At 46.7% G+C, this 14,239-nt stretch overlaps 1 protein-coding gene across 5 annotated transcripts in view; it reads left to right on the top strand.

The window, feature by feature from the left end:
• The window catches only part of RAB11FIP4 (RAB11 family interacting protein 4), a 117,490-nt gene that overhangs the window by 87,901 nt on the left and 15,350 nt on the right, over positions 1 to 14,239 (top strand). For 4 of the 5 annotated variants that reach the window (XM_027654471.1, XM_027654474.1, XM_027654475.1 and 1 more), the window contains 2 exons: positions 10,609 to 10,826; positions 13,924 to 14,115. In XM_027654471.1, coding sequence (XP_027510272.1) covers positions 10,609 to 10,826; positions 13,924 to 14,115 — 410 coding nt within the window. The remainder of the gene's footprint in view (positions 1 to 10,608; positions 10,827 to 13,923; positions 14,116 to 14,239) is intronic. The other variant, XM_027654472.1, reaches the window with a different exon arrangement.

Below are 14,239 nucleotides of genomic sequence, written 5' to 3'. Positions count from 1 at the left end.
GTTTTTAATACCCACTTGTGGTTCTGAATGCATTTGCTGGCTCTGGGATGCCGGTGACATAGGCAGGAAAAAATGATTTGCGGTTGGTGTGTGGCTGTCACGACAGTCTGTGCTGGAACTACTGACGCTGCCTGTAGCCCTCGTGTGGGACCCGTGTTGCCCTGATGGGCCTGTGTTAGATGTGCCTGGCACCACAGGAAAGCAGCTCACAGCAGAGATGTTCCTCTGAAGCTTTCAGTGGTGGGAGTGTAGACTTTGTGAACAGTTCCTGGCCTGCAGTTGTTTGTCGTGTCTCTGAAATGGAGAAGAGCAATTGTGCTTTCCTGTTACGCAGAAGTGATCTGGGGCAGTCCTTGCTCTGTGTATTGTGCTACTGCTGATTTTGGAGTGGCAGTTCAATGTTGTTGCTTTGGTTGGTAGCAATACCTTCATCGTTTGTGGCAGATCTGTGAGGTTATTTGTGGCTTTGGGGACACAGGTAACAATGTATCCTCACATTATTTGGCTGATTTATCAACTTACTTTGAGAAAGAGGCGCAGAGGAGAGAAAACTTCTGAAATGGATTCAGAATAGGCTCCCTGAAGGTGGACTCTGTGGTACCTGTATCCAGGCCTTTATACCAGTATAATTTGTGATCATTTTGCTCCCTTTTGACATGCTGTCATAAACTGCTTCTGTTGAAAACAGTCTTACTGCACTCAGATGACACACTGAATGTGGGGTTGCTCCAGTGTTGGGATTAGATTGCCCTGTCCTAACTGTGATTTTTGTGCCTGTGGACCTTCTGATTTTTGGGGAGGTGTGGAATAACATGGAGTCACCAACAGATATCTGCAGTATTGGGGAATATTATTCATGCAACTGGGTACAGAAGGACAGACTGGAATTTCCACTGGCTGTTTGGCAGCATCTGCCCAAACTGAGAGGAGCTTGAGCTGTACCCAACACTAGATGTGGCAGCCTTCAAGCAGTTTTAAATACTCTTTTAATGGGCTTCTTTTAAGTTTGTTATTTGAAGAATTACTGCAAACAGCAGCAGGTCTCCCAGAAGCCACCTGATGTGCAGATGTTTCTCAGCTGTGGTTGCCTTGTCAGGGGGCTCTTACCACCAGTGTGGTTGGAGAATCTCTGCCATGTGCAAAGCCTGCAAAACAAAACACTTCCCATGCCAAAATAGCACGGGGAATGGAATCACTTTGCTCCAGTTATTGATTAACCAGTGCTGTTGCATGTGTTGAGCATGGCTTGATCTTAACTCTCAGTCTTTTGAATACTGTCCTAGTGGAATGTTTTAAATGGTTATAAAACTAATGGTGAGTTTCTGCTGAATTAACCATTATCCAAACATTAATATTCTCAAATGCTCGCCATGTCTGGGTAGCTGACCCCTTAAATTCTGAATTGCAGCATAATAGTGTCATTCCTTTTATTCTTCCTTTAGTCATGTAGGTTGATTGCTACACTGAACATAAGACAGGCTCTTTGAGTCCTTCCTGACGACATAAAGCAGTGCTTTGGGCACTGTGTTGCAGCAAATACTGCTGGTTAGTAGTAGGGGGTCTCTGCATATGGTTCTGCTTTGAATTGTGTTTTCAGTGTGCAAATTAATGTTCTTATAAATGATTTCTACTTGGTCCCCATCTGCTTTTTCTGTGCAGGTCCAAGGGTAGAAATATCTCCTGCCTTATGTGTATTTTACTGTATAAGTGAAAAAACACAGCTTGTTGACTGAGCCAGAGTTTATGATCAGTGGGTTCTTAATTCATGTTTGTCACGTGTGGAGCTCAGTGATGTGCTTGGCAGCCCTTCTGCAATTAATGCATTCACTTCACTGTAAGAAAGTAGAAGAGCAAGTATGTGAGAGATTGTCTTCAAAAAGAAATAAAAGGTCTTTTATAAATAGACGGGGAGACAAAATTTTTTTTAAAAATCAGTGCTTACGATCTTTGCTGGATAAAGGCTGCAGTTCCAGTTATTCCTGCAGCAGAGACACTTTCACCTGTGGTTTGCCCAGCCACCAGCTGAAGAGCAGCCAAGGTCCTGCAGCTCCTTCCTCCTCCTAATGAGGAGCTCTTCAGAGCTACTTCAGTATTTCTTAAACGTGAAGTAAATTACCTTTTAGGCTTGTCTGCCTTCAGAGTGACCAATGAGCTCTGGGAAGTGTTTCTGTGTAAAATAGAGCAAAGCCACATCCTTAATGCTTTCCCTCTGCTTGCCAACATAAACCACTCATTATCAGGCATGGCTGGATTTCTTACTGTGCTGAAGAAACTCGAGATGTTTCTCTACCTCTTGGGGTCTGAAATTGCTCCCATTCCCCAAGCATCCCTTCCCTCTGGAGACTGCAGTGTAATCTAATCTGGGTGGGTGGCAAGGCAGAAATATGATTTGTGAGGCAAACATCTCTTTTCCTTTGTTTTTCTTTAAATGGCTTTATTTCCCTGTGTTTGCTGGAGGCCAGACTTGCAGTGGTATAGAAAAGAAATGTGAATATTATAATTGCTAAGTTCTTTTGGGGGGATGGGAATTTGACCAGCGTTCCTGTAAATAATTAGCTCAGACACAGGCAGAACTGTTCCTGCCTGGGACGGCTTCTTCCTGTTCTTCACGCTGTTTGTGCCTAATGGTGCTCTGGAGGTGCCAGGAATACCCTCCTTCTCCTCACCCAGCCACTGGGCTGGGCAGCACTAAATCAGCTCAAGGAACTCTTCACCCATTGCCTGCAGCACTCCCGGGCAAAGATGATGCAAGTTTTTTTTGTTATTTACTGAGCACCCAACTGGGTGACCTTGAGGCCTGTCAAGGAAAACATGTTGGCGTGTGAGCTGAGTTGTCTCCTGAGCAGCAAACAGCAGTTACAAAGAGCATCTTGTAACTACAAAGTTGCTTAATTAGGGAACTGAACTGAGAGGCGAGTGCTGGACTCTGCTTTAGGCTTAGAATAGACATTTCTTTGGAAGTAGCCTCCAGCTCTCCCTGTCATGGTATAGGTGTTCACTGGTAGCATTGCTTCAAAATAACGTAATCTGACCATAGCTCTGCCCCTTGGTCTTAAGACTGGTCTATACTGGGGGTCTTGGGGGTGCCTTGAACCATCAGCTGCAGCTCTGTGTTTGCTGTGTGAGTGATGCTGTGACACCTGGCACCCAGGGCACAGTGGCCTCCCTAATTTTGCTGCCGAGTGTCCATGCCAAAGGAGTGGTAAATGCTGCTGCCCACAGTGTACCAGAGCTGCCTTCACTGGCCCTGAAGGGGCAGGTTCAGCAGGGACAGGTTCAACAAGGTCAAGTCTGAGCATCAGTCCCAGGCAGCCAACCCTGGTGAGAGTTTGACGTTTTCCATCCCCCCTCCCTGTTACTGCTGTTCTGACTTTTTAAAAATAGAATGAGATTGTCTCATCTGAAGGCAAAGGCTTCTCAAGAGGGTTAATTATGTCACATTTATTATCTGCTGCGCAGATCTTTTTAAGCAAATATGAATAATTTTTTTAGTTGCATACCAGCTTTTATAAGCCAAGGTCTGCAGCACCCCCACACACGCTGCAGAGGCGATGCTGAGTTGCTCACAGCTCATTTCAACACAAGAGCTGCCAGACCAGGGTGTCCTGTCCCAGGGCAGGGGGTGGCAGGGGGGTACCTGCTGTGGGCTGTCCCAGCAGTTCACTGTGTGGGAAGGATCCTGGGGTCAGTCTGCAGAGGGCTGGCAGATTGCACAGTCACAAGCATTTCACTCTCAAAATGGTACCAGAGACTTTTTAGGTAATTAGGTCTCGTCTCTGCTTCTACTGGAGTGGACACCTTAGGAGTTTCCTGAATGGTGTTTGTGACATGCTCATGGTGTACCAGCATGGTGACACTTTGCACCACTGGGGATGTGAAAGAGAAGGGAAACTGTCTTGCAACTCAGAGCTAAATGTGCCCCAAACAACGTTGGAACAAGGTGCCAAACGACGCAGTGGGTTTCGTTCTGAACTCTGTGGTTGATGTGCTGGCCCTGTTCATGCTGAAGATAATGTACTCTTTTTCCTAACGTTGCAGATTAGGATGTTTTTTTCATCTGCAAAGGGATGCTCCTTGCTTTGATGAGCCTCCAGTGATGGCTGATGAGTGTATGATAGTCCAGCAGTGGGAAGAAGCCTGGGGAGTGATGGGACGCAACTTCAAAGTAAAGGGAAGACTTTTTTTTTTTTTTTAAACTTTCTTTAGAGGATCAAATTAGCAGTCTGCTAAAGTCTTTTAATGTTAAAACTTTCAGAGCATAAACAATGACCTGTGAAAAGGAGTGCTTGGATCTGGACCCTGTGCATGATGAGGTCTGGCATCTCTATTACGGCCAATTAAAGTGACAGGTAGCAGAGTGTAACCACTCCTGACTCCTGCCGTTCCCTGGCTGGCTCCGGGCTGCACACGCCCTTTCTCCCTTGCCTTGGAAAAGGCACGTCAGTTTGAACTCCCCAGCCAGAGCACAAAGCAGCCTTTCAGAACCCCTGTACCCTCTGCTCGTGTGCTTCAGCAGGAACAGCCCAGAAGCTAAAACTCGGTCTTTCAGTCAGAACCTGCTGTCCTTGAATTGCACAATTGTGTGAGATACAGATGTTATCCTGCAGAGGCTGGCAGTGCACTGCAGCACAGGCAGAGCTTGCCCTGTGTCTGGGGACTCTCCACTGGCTTTTCAGGATTCTGTCCAGCACTCGATCCTGGATTTGGATTTTAGGAATAAACTTGCCCCTTCCAATACCCATAGCAGGAGTGTGTGAAGGTTTGCTTTAAACTGAACTTCAAATATTAGATTTGAGTAACAAAACAGTTGGAGAAAGCTATTGCATTGAGCAAACTAACCCATGGCCCTAACATAGCTTCTTATTTGAACGACTTGGTAAAATAACTATGCTCTGCACACCGATGCTGAACTCTGAGAGATTTTATCCTCCCAGCTATGTGGGGAGACTTGGTGTTCTTCCGTGCTGGAGGAGGAGATGGAAGCAGTTTCTGTGGCTTCCTGCTTCCCCCAGCAGCCTACCTGCGAACAGCCCCTGCTGTGCCCTGTGCACTGGCCACAGCTGCATGGGGACGAGAGAGCCAGATGTGGGGGCGAGGCAGCCAGATGTGGGGGCGAGAGAGCCAGATGTGGGGGCGAGGGAGCGCCAGTCGGGGGCGAGGGCCGGCGGGCGCTCACTCACATCACGGCTGCAGATGCCCACGTGTGGTCTCGCTCAGTGCTGCTACATTTTCCTCTTCCGCGGTTTCTCCTGTTCCCATGAGATCAAAGGGTAGATCAGCACCTCCCCACCTCTGCCTGACGACTGAAAAGGGAAGGGAAATATGCCGGGGAGAACCTGGGCGTTTAAAAAAAGTTCACGGCCCACTTGGTGTAAATATGTAGATGTTTGTTGAGGAGTGACTGTTTCTAAAACACATTAGGGAGAAACGCATCACACCCTTCTTTGTCACCCAGTAATTAAGAGAATATTTGCCTTCCAATGCAGTGGCTGCTTAAATAAAGATGAGAGAGCCTGGATTTTCTCTTATGATGGATGTGCAACAGTAAGTAACAATCATCTGAGACCACCAAGCCTGGCACACCTCCACGTGGCACCTCTTCCCTTCCAGCTGTGTTGAAGTGACTTTTCCTGCGTTTTTGCTGGGAAGAAAGTGAAGGGGGAGGGTGCAGGGACTCAAATTGGCATCTGCCCCATACCCAGCAGATTCAGGTTGTCAGAGTGCAGGTTGGGGGCACGATCCTGGCTAGGGAAGTGCCACGGCTGATGTACATGTGGCATCGCTTGTTTCTGGTTGTGTGTCCAGCTCTTACCAGTCACATTGCACAGTGGTGGGATACTTGGATGCTCTTTTCTTCCCTGTCTCCTCTGTCATACTGTGAAGCTGTCTAAATGTCAGGGGTGCTGGTGATTTGGCTGTGATGGGAATGAATTTTAACGAGGTTTGCTCTTCAGCGTGAATGTACTGATGTAGGCATGTCATGTAGCCTGTCTGTCAGCCAAGTTACTAGCTTTCAGCTGTATTATATGCATATTTTAGGGACTGCTTCCAACCTGGGAAAGCCCAGTCAGGTCACTGCAGGGCAAGGCAGAGCTGTATTCCCATACCCACCTAATGCTGATGCCGCTTTCCTGACCCACAAGGATCAGAAGGAATCCATGGGAATCGCTGTCTTCTGGCTCCTGCTTCTGTTTGAGGTTGCTGTTGCAAAGGCAGGCTGGGCTTACTCATCTGCCTTCAATGCAGCCAGACAATCGCCTCTTTCGAGGAAGGGAATTCATTAGTTTCTGTGAAGTGGCCTTGGATCTCTGGGCAGCAGGTGCTTCTATAGAGCAAACTGTTGCTGAATATTCAACAGTTGCTATACAAGCAGTCGGGCCGGCTGCCTGTGAAGCACTTGGAGTTATCTTGAGCATCCCATTAGATAAAGTGCAAAGCACTCGCAGGTTTAAAGCTACCCGCAGCTATGTTGTGTTGGTGGTATTTTAATGTTTGGGGCTGGGTTTTTTGGCGGTTTTTTTTTGTTTGTTTTTTTTTTAATGTGAATCTTCCAAGATCATAAGCAGCCACTTATCTCTTTTGAGTCAGCCAACAAAGGGAACTGCCTAGCAGAATGACAACCACAGTGATTCATATTCAAGGCATCATTCTCATACTGGTTTGGGCTAATGACATGTGCACTGCAAACAAATGACTCAGGCTGGAAGTGTCTCTTCATAGTTAAACTTTTTAAACTCTCCTTAAACTCGAGTTAGCTCTTTCAAGGCTACCCGAATAACACTTGTTCTTGCCAGCTTCTAATTTGGTACCTGCAGTACTGTAGATATCTAAGCTATGAAAGAATAATTTGAGGGGTTAAGGTGTGCAATCAGCCTTTTCTTTTTCTTTTCTTTCTTTTTTTTTTTTTTTTAGCAGCTTAGGTGTGGTCTGTGAGCAGCTTGTGCTACATGGCATCATTGAAAGTAGGGTTCTGTGAGAAACCATGGTCACTGAACAATTGCAGCTTCAAATAACTTACAGCTTTAGTCAGGAAGGTGTGGATGCCTGTATATTGTTTACTAGTGACATGCCCTGATCCTCTTGCCTTGTAGTGGCTTATTGAACCTGTATCAGTTGTTTTAAAGGTGCTTTGTCTGTGTTCTCCTACTGGTTATTTAGGCCACAGAAGGAAAACCTGTAATTAAATGTGTAATTGTGACAGTTGCACTGAAGGCTGTTTCACTGAGGAGTTGAAAAGACACCTCAGTGTTGTTATCCTTGTTCCGTGCTTTACAGGTATCCTTGTGCCTGGAACACTGCATTATTGGGGGTGTAGTGATTCCACACCCCTAAGCTCTTAAAACTTAATAGCAAAGCACGTAGTTCCTACTCACAGAGAACGGGTTTCAGCACAGGGGCTGGTCCTGGTTGCTGTACATCTTGCTGAAGTGGCGTTGGCACCAATTGGAGGTGGACCTCGAGCTCTTAAAAGCATGGAAAAGCAGCTGATGCAGCTGCTGGAGCTGAGCCTTCCTGGCAGGGTTGTTTGTTGGTGCTGCTTGCTTTGAAAGGGCCGGGGGTCCCTCAGGGTGTGATTTGGCTGCTGGGTGCTCAGAAAGCAGCTGAGCACTCGGTTTGTGCCAAGAATGGGGTCGGTACCAGGTTTGAGGAGGGCTGACAGCCTGGGATGTGGGATCTGCTTCCCCTCCTGTGAGGAAGCAGCTGAGGGGGAGCTCCTCCAAGGAGCTTGGCTGGCCCATGTTCTTCATTTATCCAGTCCCCATCAGTCCCTGAGCTCCCCTCAGCTCAAGGGTGGGATCAGCAGAAGGGAGGATCTCCTTCCAGAAGGGGTTCCAAGGAAGTCTTGCAGTGAGGCATTTTAGAAGCTGTAAAGTAGGTGTTCAGGCTTACAGTGGGTCATCACCTCCAAGAGCTCTTTTTTTTTTTTTTTTCTCCACGGGACTTACAAGTGTAGGAACAGAACAATTGCACTTGGGAAGGAATCCCTGGTACTGAGCAGGCTGGGGACAGTGCAGCCTGTGCTGGAGCTGTGGATGAGCACTCTCAGACAAGTAAATGTGTAAAGGTTAAGTTGCCACAAAGTGACAGGGAAGAGAAATGAGCCCTCAGCCTGTACAGATGACACTGCACATTTAATTGCTAATGGACTCTTTTTAAAGAGCAGCTTGGCAGCTATTATTAGAAAAAGCAAATGTGTGGTGTTACCTACAGAGAGCAAAAAGGGAGTCTTTCGTGATCTTCTTAACCTTTACTTTCTTGTGTTAATTTGTTTAATACCAGTGAGATTTTCCTGCTATAAAAACTTGCTTAAGCAGAGACTTCTCCAAAACCTCTGAACAAGACGTGCTAATTGGGAGCTTCAGGGATCCATTGTGTGCTCCATGCTACTCTCTTTCCCGCCTGGATCAGACTTTTACCAGCTGGTGCAATTCCATAACAGCAGTCAAGGGCTTTATTGCATTAAATTTGTTAGGAGAAATGGGACCTCTGTGCCTGTGGGGCTCAGCATTCGGGAGGAAACTTCGGGGAAATGTTAGATAAACAAACACTCCCCGGTACTTCTGAAACATTTTAATTGCTCTTAACAATATTTGCTTTTTCAGCACCTACTAAAAAGGTCTTATTGCTTGTGCTGTTTGTAGATCCCAAGGTACTTTACAAAGAGCAACAGTGGCGTTTTCCCTGCTTGCTTGTGATGGTGCAAGGTGCAGGTGAGATGTGCTGGAGAACCCGGGGCTAAGGCAGGGCCAGGACAGGCTCTAGGGCTGGGGTCTGACCTGCCAAACCACCCTGTGGATGAGGGGCTGTGGCTCAGAGCTATAAATCCAATTGCATGAGTCAGCATGGCTTCAGTAGATACTACATGGCAGAAACCAAGGCTGAATATCCTTTTGGACATCTCTGAGTGATACCTGAGGAAAGTTTCAGGTGTAATAAGGTTGACACAGAGCAGTGGGAAAAGGCATCTACACGTGTGGTTATTACTGTATAAGTGTCTCACTGACATTCCTTGTTCATCTGGAAGACCTGCTGAAAGCTCAGCTAGAAAAGCACCCAGTGTCTGCTCTCAGTGTGTACCTGGAGATTCAAACACAGCAGGCAGTGCTGTGCTTTTCCCTGCTCGGGTGTTCAGTAGTTAATGAGGTTTGAGCAGGTGGAGTTGTTTTGAATTTTTCAGCCTCCATATGCTGGGAGATTTCTCAGTCATATAAACTGGTGTTTCAGGGGAAAAATGGACAGCGAGACCTGCATTTCTAATGGTAGTTTTTGCAAATCTTCAGAAGCTGCAGCTTCTGCCTGACTCTTGTCATGATGAAGTGAAAAAGACACTGAGGACGGTTTGTGTCATCAGCACAGAACATCTCTGGTTCTGCAGGAGGGGCTTTAAGCCTCCTTGGTTCCAGCAGAGGAGTGTCCAGAGGCTGAAGCAGAGCTGTAGCAAGTGGTGCCACTGTGGCAGTGTCCCAGTGTAGGTGCTCAGCAGAAGGGCAGGGAATGCTGGCAGTGGTGCCAGGCTGCCAGTGCCTTGGGATTCCTTGGGGAGGAGCTGGGTAGGATGACAGTTATGCCTAAACATGAGGTATATCCGTGAATGAAATATTCCGTTCCTTTTGCCAGTGAACTGAGCTTTAAATGCCTGATTGTCTTCACTTCCTGACAGCAGCTCAATGGTCAGGCTGCCTGTGGAGCTTCCAGGTGAGCTTTGGAGTGGAGCTCTGAGTCAGAGAATTTGCAGGACTCGCTCTGGACCTTTGAGTTTTGTGTCATGCTGGATGTGAATTGTCAAAGCAGCCCTGTGTTGCTGCTTATCAAAGGACAGAGTGAAATCTTCGCCTTTGTTTTTTCAATTAAGAATTTTTATTTGTCCCTCAGGGCCAAGCAAATAGAACCCAGCTTGTCTTGGCTGTTGTGAGTGTTCACAGGGCAAGAAGGGGAGGGAGAGGACGAACAGCAAGAGCAAAGAGTTGCATTAATGAGAATGATGTCTTATTTTAGTTGATACTTGATCAAGACATGTGGTTCCAGGAAGCAGGAACAGATGATTTCAGTCTTTTTTTTTTTCCTGCTCTCTTAAATCTTTATCACCATGACTTACCATAACCATTTTAACGCCTGCCAACTCTTTTTTCACCTTATATATTTTTGTGCATCCTCAAAGACAGAGTAAACTGTTAGGCTTATCTGGTTTGCTTTTGTTTAATCTAAAATATTAATCACAGGACTAATTCTCAGTGACTCGTGTATTATCTTCTTTCAAAGGATGCCTCATTTTGTTATAAAACTTTGAGGATATTTATTACTTCAAGTGCATTTTTTTAGTAAATTAGGGCAAAATTGATTGCATTTCATACCTAAGTGTTGTGTCCTCTGACCCTTACTCCTATGTAAGAGTCAGACAGTATTTGAGCCCCTCTGGAAGGTACAAGCTACCTCAGGGGCCTGCAGGAACTGGCTTTGTAAAAGCAGGTCAGCTTGTTGTTTTATGGCTTTTATTCAGTATCACTGTTGCTTACCAGGGCAACCAGAGAGTGGGTTATTGCTTCTCCTGTATCTGCTTGACTGCCTTAAGGGGTGATCTGAACTGACTCCCAACTCTTCTCTTTCCAGGGGGGTGAACTCCAGGACTGTGCCTACTTGGACAGCGAGGGCACCTACAGCGAGTCGGAGCTGTTCCCTGATGAGGACGGGATGACTCTGGCCCAGCAGGAGGTTCACCATGAGTCTGACATGGACAGTGCCATCGAGAGTGCCCAGAGCTCAGAGGCCTCTGATGTCTGCCAGGACAAGGACAGTGTCCTGGGGGGCCTCTTCCTGCCCGGGGACAAGTGAGTGCTGGTTTTGCCCCGTGGCAGCTCTGTTCTGTTCCAAGGCGTGTGCCAGGGAGAAGCCTTTGTGTGACTAATCCCTGCTGTGGGAGGCTGAGGATGTCTGGTGGATTGAGAGACTAAACATCCATTTGCAGTGTGAGGGAGATGGATGTCCAGGTCTGCTTAGGTAGTCTCAGTCCTGGCTCCTTCTGGCATGTTCTGTGAGCACTCAGAGGACTTGTGTGTTGAAGTGAAAGTGTTGTTGAGTCTCTCCAGGATGGATCACTGGGTTAGCATCCCTCAAAACTTAGGATCTTCTGTGTTCCCTTAAGCTTTACATGCTGGAATTAAATACTTCCTGCAAAGCAGTTCAGTATGAGGAATGCTGCTTCAGTCTTTTGTGCATCTAGTTACCTGGCAGTGTGGGCTCTGCAGATTTGCTTTGCAACTTCATGTACCAAGTTAATTCTTTATGTTTCTAATTTCCATAACCTTTAGTGTTCAGCAGTAAATGGTGTTTAACACGGGGTGTCCTGGCATGTGTGTGTGTAACCATAGTTTGCTGTTAACACCAGTGTCTCTGTAATCCTAACTTGACTCTTCCCAGGTGTGTCCCTGGGGACGTTGGTTAAAGATGACTGGGGTGGGAAAAGGACCCAACTTGATTTAATCCTGCTTTGAACTGAGTTAATGCAGTGCCACAGGACAGAGCTCAGCTGGGCTTGCTTTGTAAGCCTCTGCCTTGTCTTCCCTATTTTTGGCTTGCCATCTTGACTTGTGTCTCCTGAGCTTTGTTCATTGCTAAGGCAGTCTTCCTTCACTCTCCTGGGCCTTCTCAGGTGCTCCCTGTGCAGCCTCATTCCTGCCGTCCTCCTGAATTTCTCAGCTGCCTGTTCTGACCTTTTCCCACTTGCCCAAGCAATCTCAGAGATTTATCAAGATAATTACAGTTTTCATCAGCTCTCTATCAAACTTGTCTCCTTTGCTTGCCATTCCCAGTTCTCCAAAGCCCCATCCTTGGCAGTGACTTTCACCTGTACTGGGTTTGAAATGAGTGTCTTTCCTGCCAGCTGTGCCAGTCAGGCTCTCGTAAAGGGGGTGGGAAAGGCATTGTGCATCCTGTACCCTCCTTCTAGGGCAGGCAGGAACTACTAAGAGCTACTGTGCTACTACTGATAGACCTTGGTTTATCCTCTGAAGCCTCCTCAGCCTTGGTAAATCTGTGGGAAAACACTTGTGAAGCTTCACGCAGAACAGGAGATAGCTTTAAAAGACAAGCAAACAAAAAACACCAAACACATGAAAGTTTCCTTCAGAAAGCGTTAGAATGAGGGAAATCATCTGCTTTTAGCAACTCTTTTCAAATGGCTTTGCAATTCCTAGACCTCCAGTCCTGGTGGAGGTGTTACAAGGAGCTTCTTCCCAAACTGACTCGGTGTTAACTATGTTGAGATACAAACAGCAGTTGCAGTTACACAGATCATGAGATCTCCCAAACACTAATCAATAAATGGCACAGCAGTTCTTCATGAATAGATGTTGAGCTTCTCACTAATGCCCCAGCCAAGGAGCCTTGTTAGATAAGTTTGATCTATTTCTAGTGTGAGTATTCCTATCTTCATCCTTTAATAGTGTGCCAGGCTTGACTTGCCCTAATTTCTGTTAATGTGAGTTAGATAAATGAGTTGCAGGTTATAAATGGATCTCATAAAACGGGAGAAACAAAAGAGCATACATCTGAAATGTTGGCAGGCTTCCTCTTCTGCTAATTGCTTTTGGAGGGAAGGGATATGCAGATAGTGCTTGCCAAAGGAACACTGGTGCATCTCTTGTTTACAGCTCACCAGTGTAGTATTACGGGAAAAAGAATCTCCCTGTGGAGAGGTTGGGAGGTTCAAGGCAGACTCAAAAAAAACCTAGGAGGAAATATTGTTGAGCTGCTGTAGAACATCAACTGGGAGTTACTGTCCCGTGGCTCAAGCTGGTGGGGTTGAAGGTGCAGGCACTGTACACTGAGGCAGAGGGAGTGGAAAACTTGAACCAATCTGCACAAAGTGCCAGCAGATTCCATCAGTGCCTGTCTGTATTCCAGAGGCCCTGGATTCTGCTCTGTAGTGGGAAGAGCAGTGTGTTGGGCAAAGCCAGGGTTCCACAAGTGAATCATCTTACTTCAGGCCTTCCAGGTGGGTTTTCTGTAGGGAGAAGTTTGTTTGTAAGAACTTGTATGTGAATTTAGTGGCTTCTCTCTGAATACCTGACTGAGGTGGGAGCTGAGCAAACCTGTGTGGAATCTCTGCCTCAGCAGGTGCACTCTGGGGCTGCAGGGCAGTCTGGACTCTGGGCAGGAGAACACTGTGCCCTCTCTGCAGCCAACTTGCTCTGTTTTATTAGATGTGATGTGCTCAAAACTGCTCTGCCACCTGCTTTCCTGTGGTGCCTGGCTCTGCTGATCTATCTACCTCTGTGCCCTCTCTCTGAGGTCACAGGGTCCTGCCATTCCTGCCTGTTGGACATTATTTGAAGTGCTTCTCTGGTAGTTAGGCAGCCTCTCCTTGTGATCCTTATCTGCTCTGAAAGACACGATTTGTCCTGATGGAAGGAAGGTCACATCAGTAGCTTTAGTGACTCTCAGGTATTGTGGTGAGCTCAATTTTGTTTCTGACCACACAGAAGAGAGTGGCTGGAAGTCATGGGGTGTGGGAGAGGATTTACTGGGATTACTGGAAAACTCTCTGATTATGGAATACAGCGACCACCTCTGTCTCGCACATGTTCCTCTCACTACCCCATGCATTTTGGAGTTGTCTGCATTCAGAGCAGAAGTCCCCACGAGGAAATGGTGACTGAGGATCATCAGGGTGTGCTCTTTAAAGTGAAATGGTTTGTGTTGATCCAAACCTGTCTCACAAGTAGCTTGTTTGTAGATTCCCGTGCTCGTGCCTTTCAGGGCACCGTGTCCATTGCACATCAGATGCATTTAGCACTTCAGGGCTTTGGCACAAAGTAAGTGGGGTACAACTTCCAGTGAGGGGACAGGCTGTGAAGGTGGCAGATTCCATGTGAGGTGAGGTGCTATCAAAGTCGGCCTTCGAGATGTTTTGACCTCTTGTTTCAGGTCAAGTCCTCACAACCCTTCTGCAGCATCTGACCTCTCCACTTACTCTACCGCCTCTCTGATCAGTAATGAAGAACAGTTTGAAGATTATGGGGAAGGAGATGATGTGGATTTTACTCCCAGTAGCCCATGCCCTGATGATGAGACCAGAACCAACGCCTACTCTGACCTTGGCTCATCTGTATCTTCCAGGTTGCTCCTTATTCGTTAACAAACAATTTTTAATTTTTATTCTTCTCTGACCATACCAGAGTTTACACTGGTTACACAGACTCACTTTAAAATGTTATCACTTCATTTTCTGCCTTCCAGTTGA

Source organism: Corapipo altera, unplaced genomic scaffold (assembly GCF_003945725.1).
Source record: "Corapipo altera isolate COAL_440 unplaced genomic scaffold, ASM394572v1 343, whole genome shotgun sequence".
NCBI classification, from domain to species: domain Eukaryota; kingdom Metazoa; phylum Chordata; class Aves; order Passeriformes; family Pipridae; genus Corapipo; species Corapipo altera.
The sequence above is the reverse complement of the archived record's forward strand: the minus strand, read 5'-3'. Positions and strand labels throughout refer to the sequence as shown.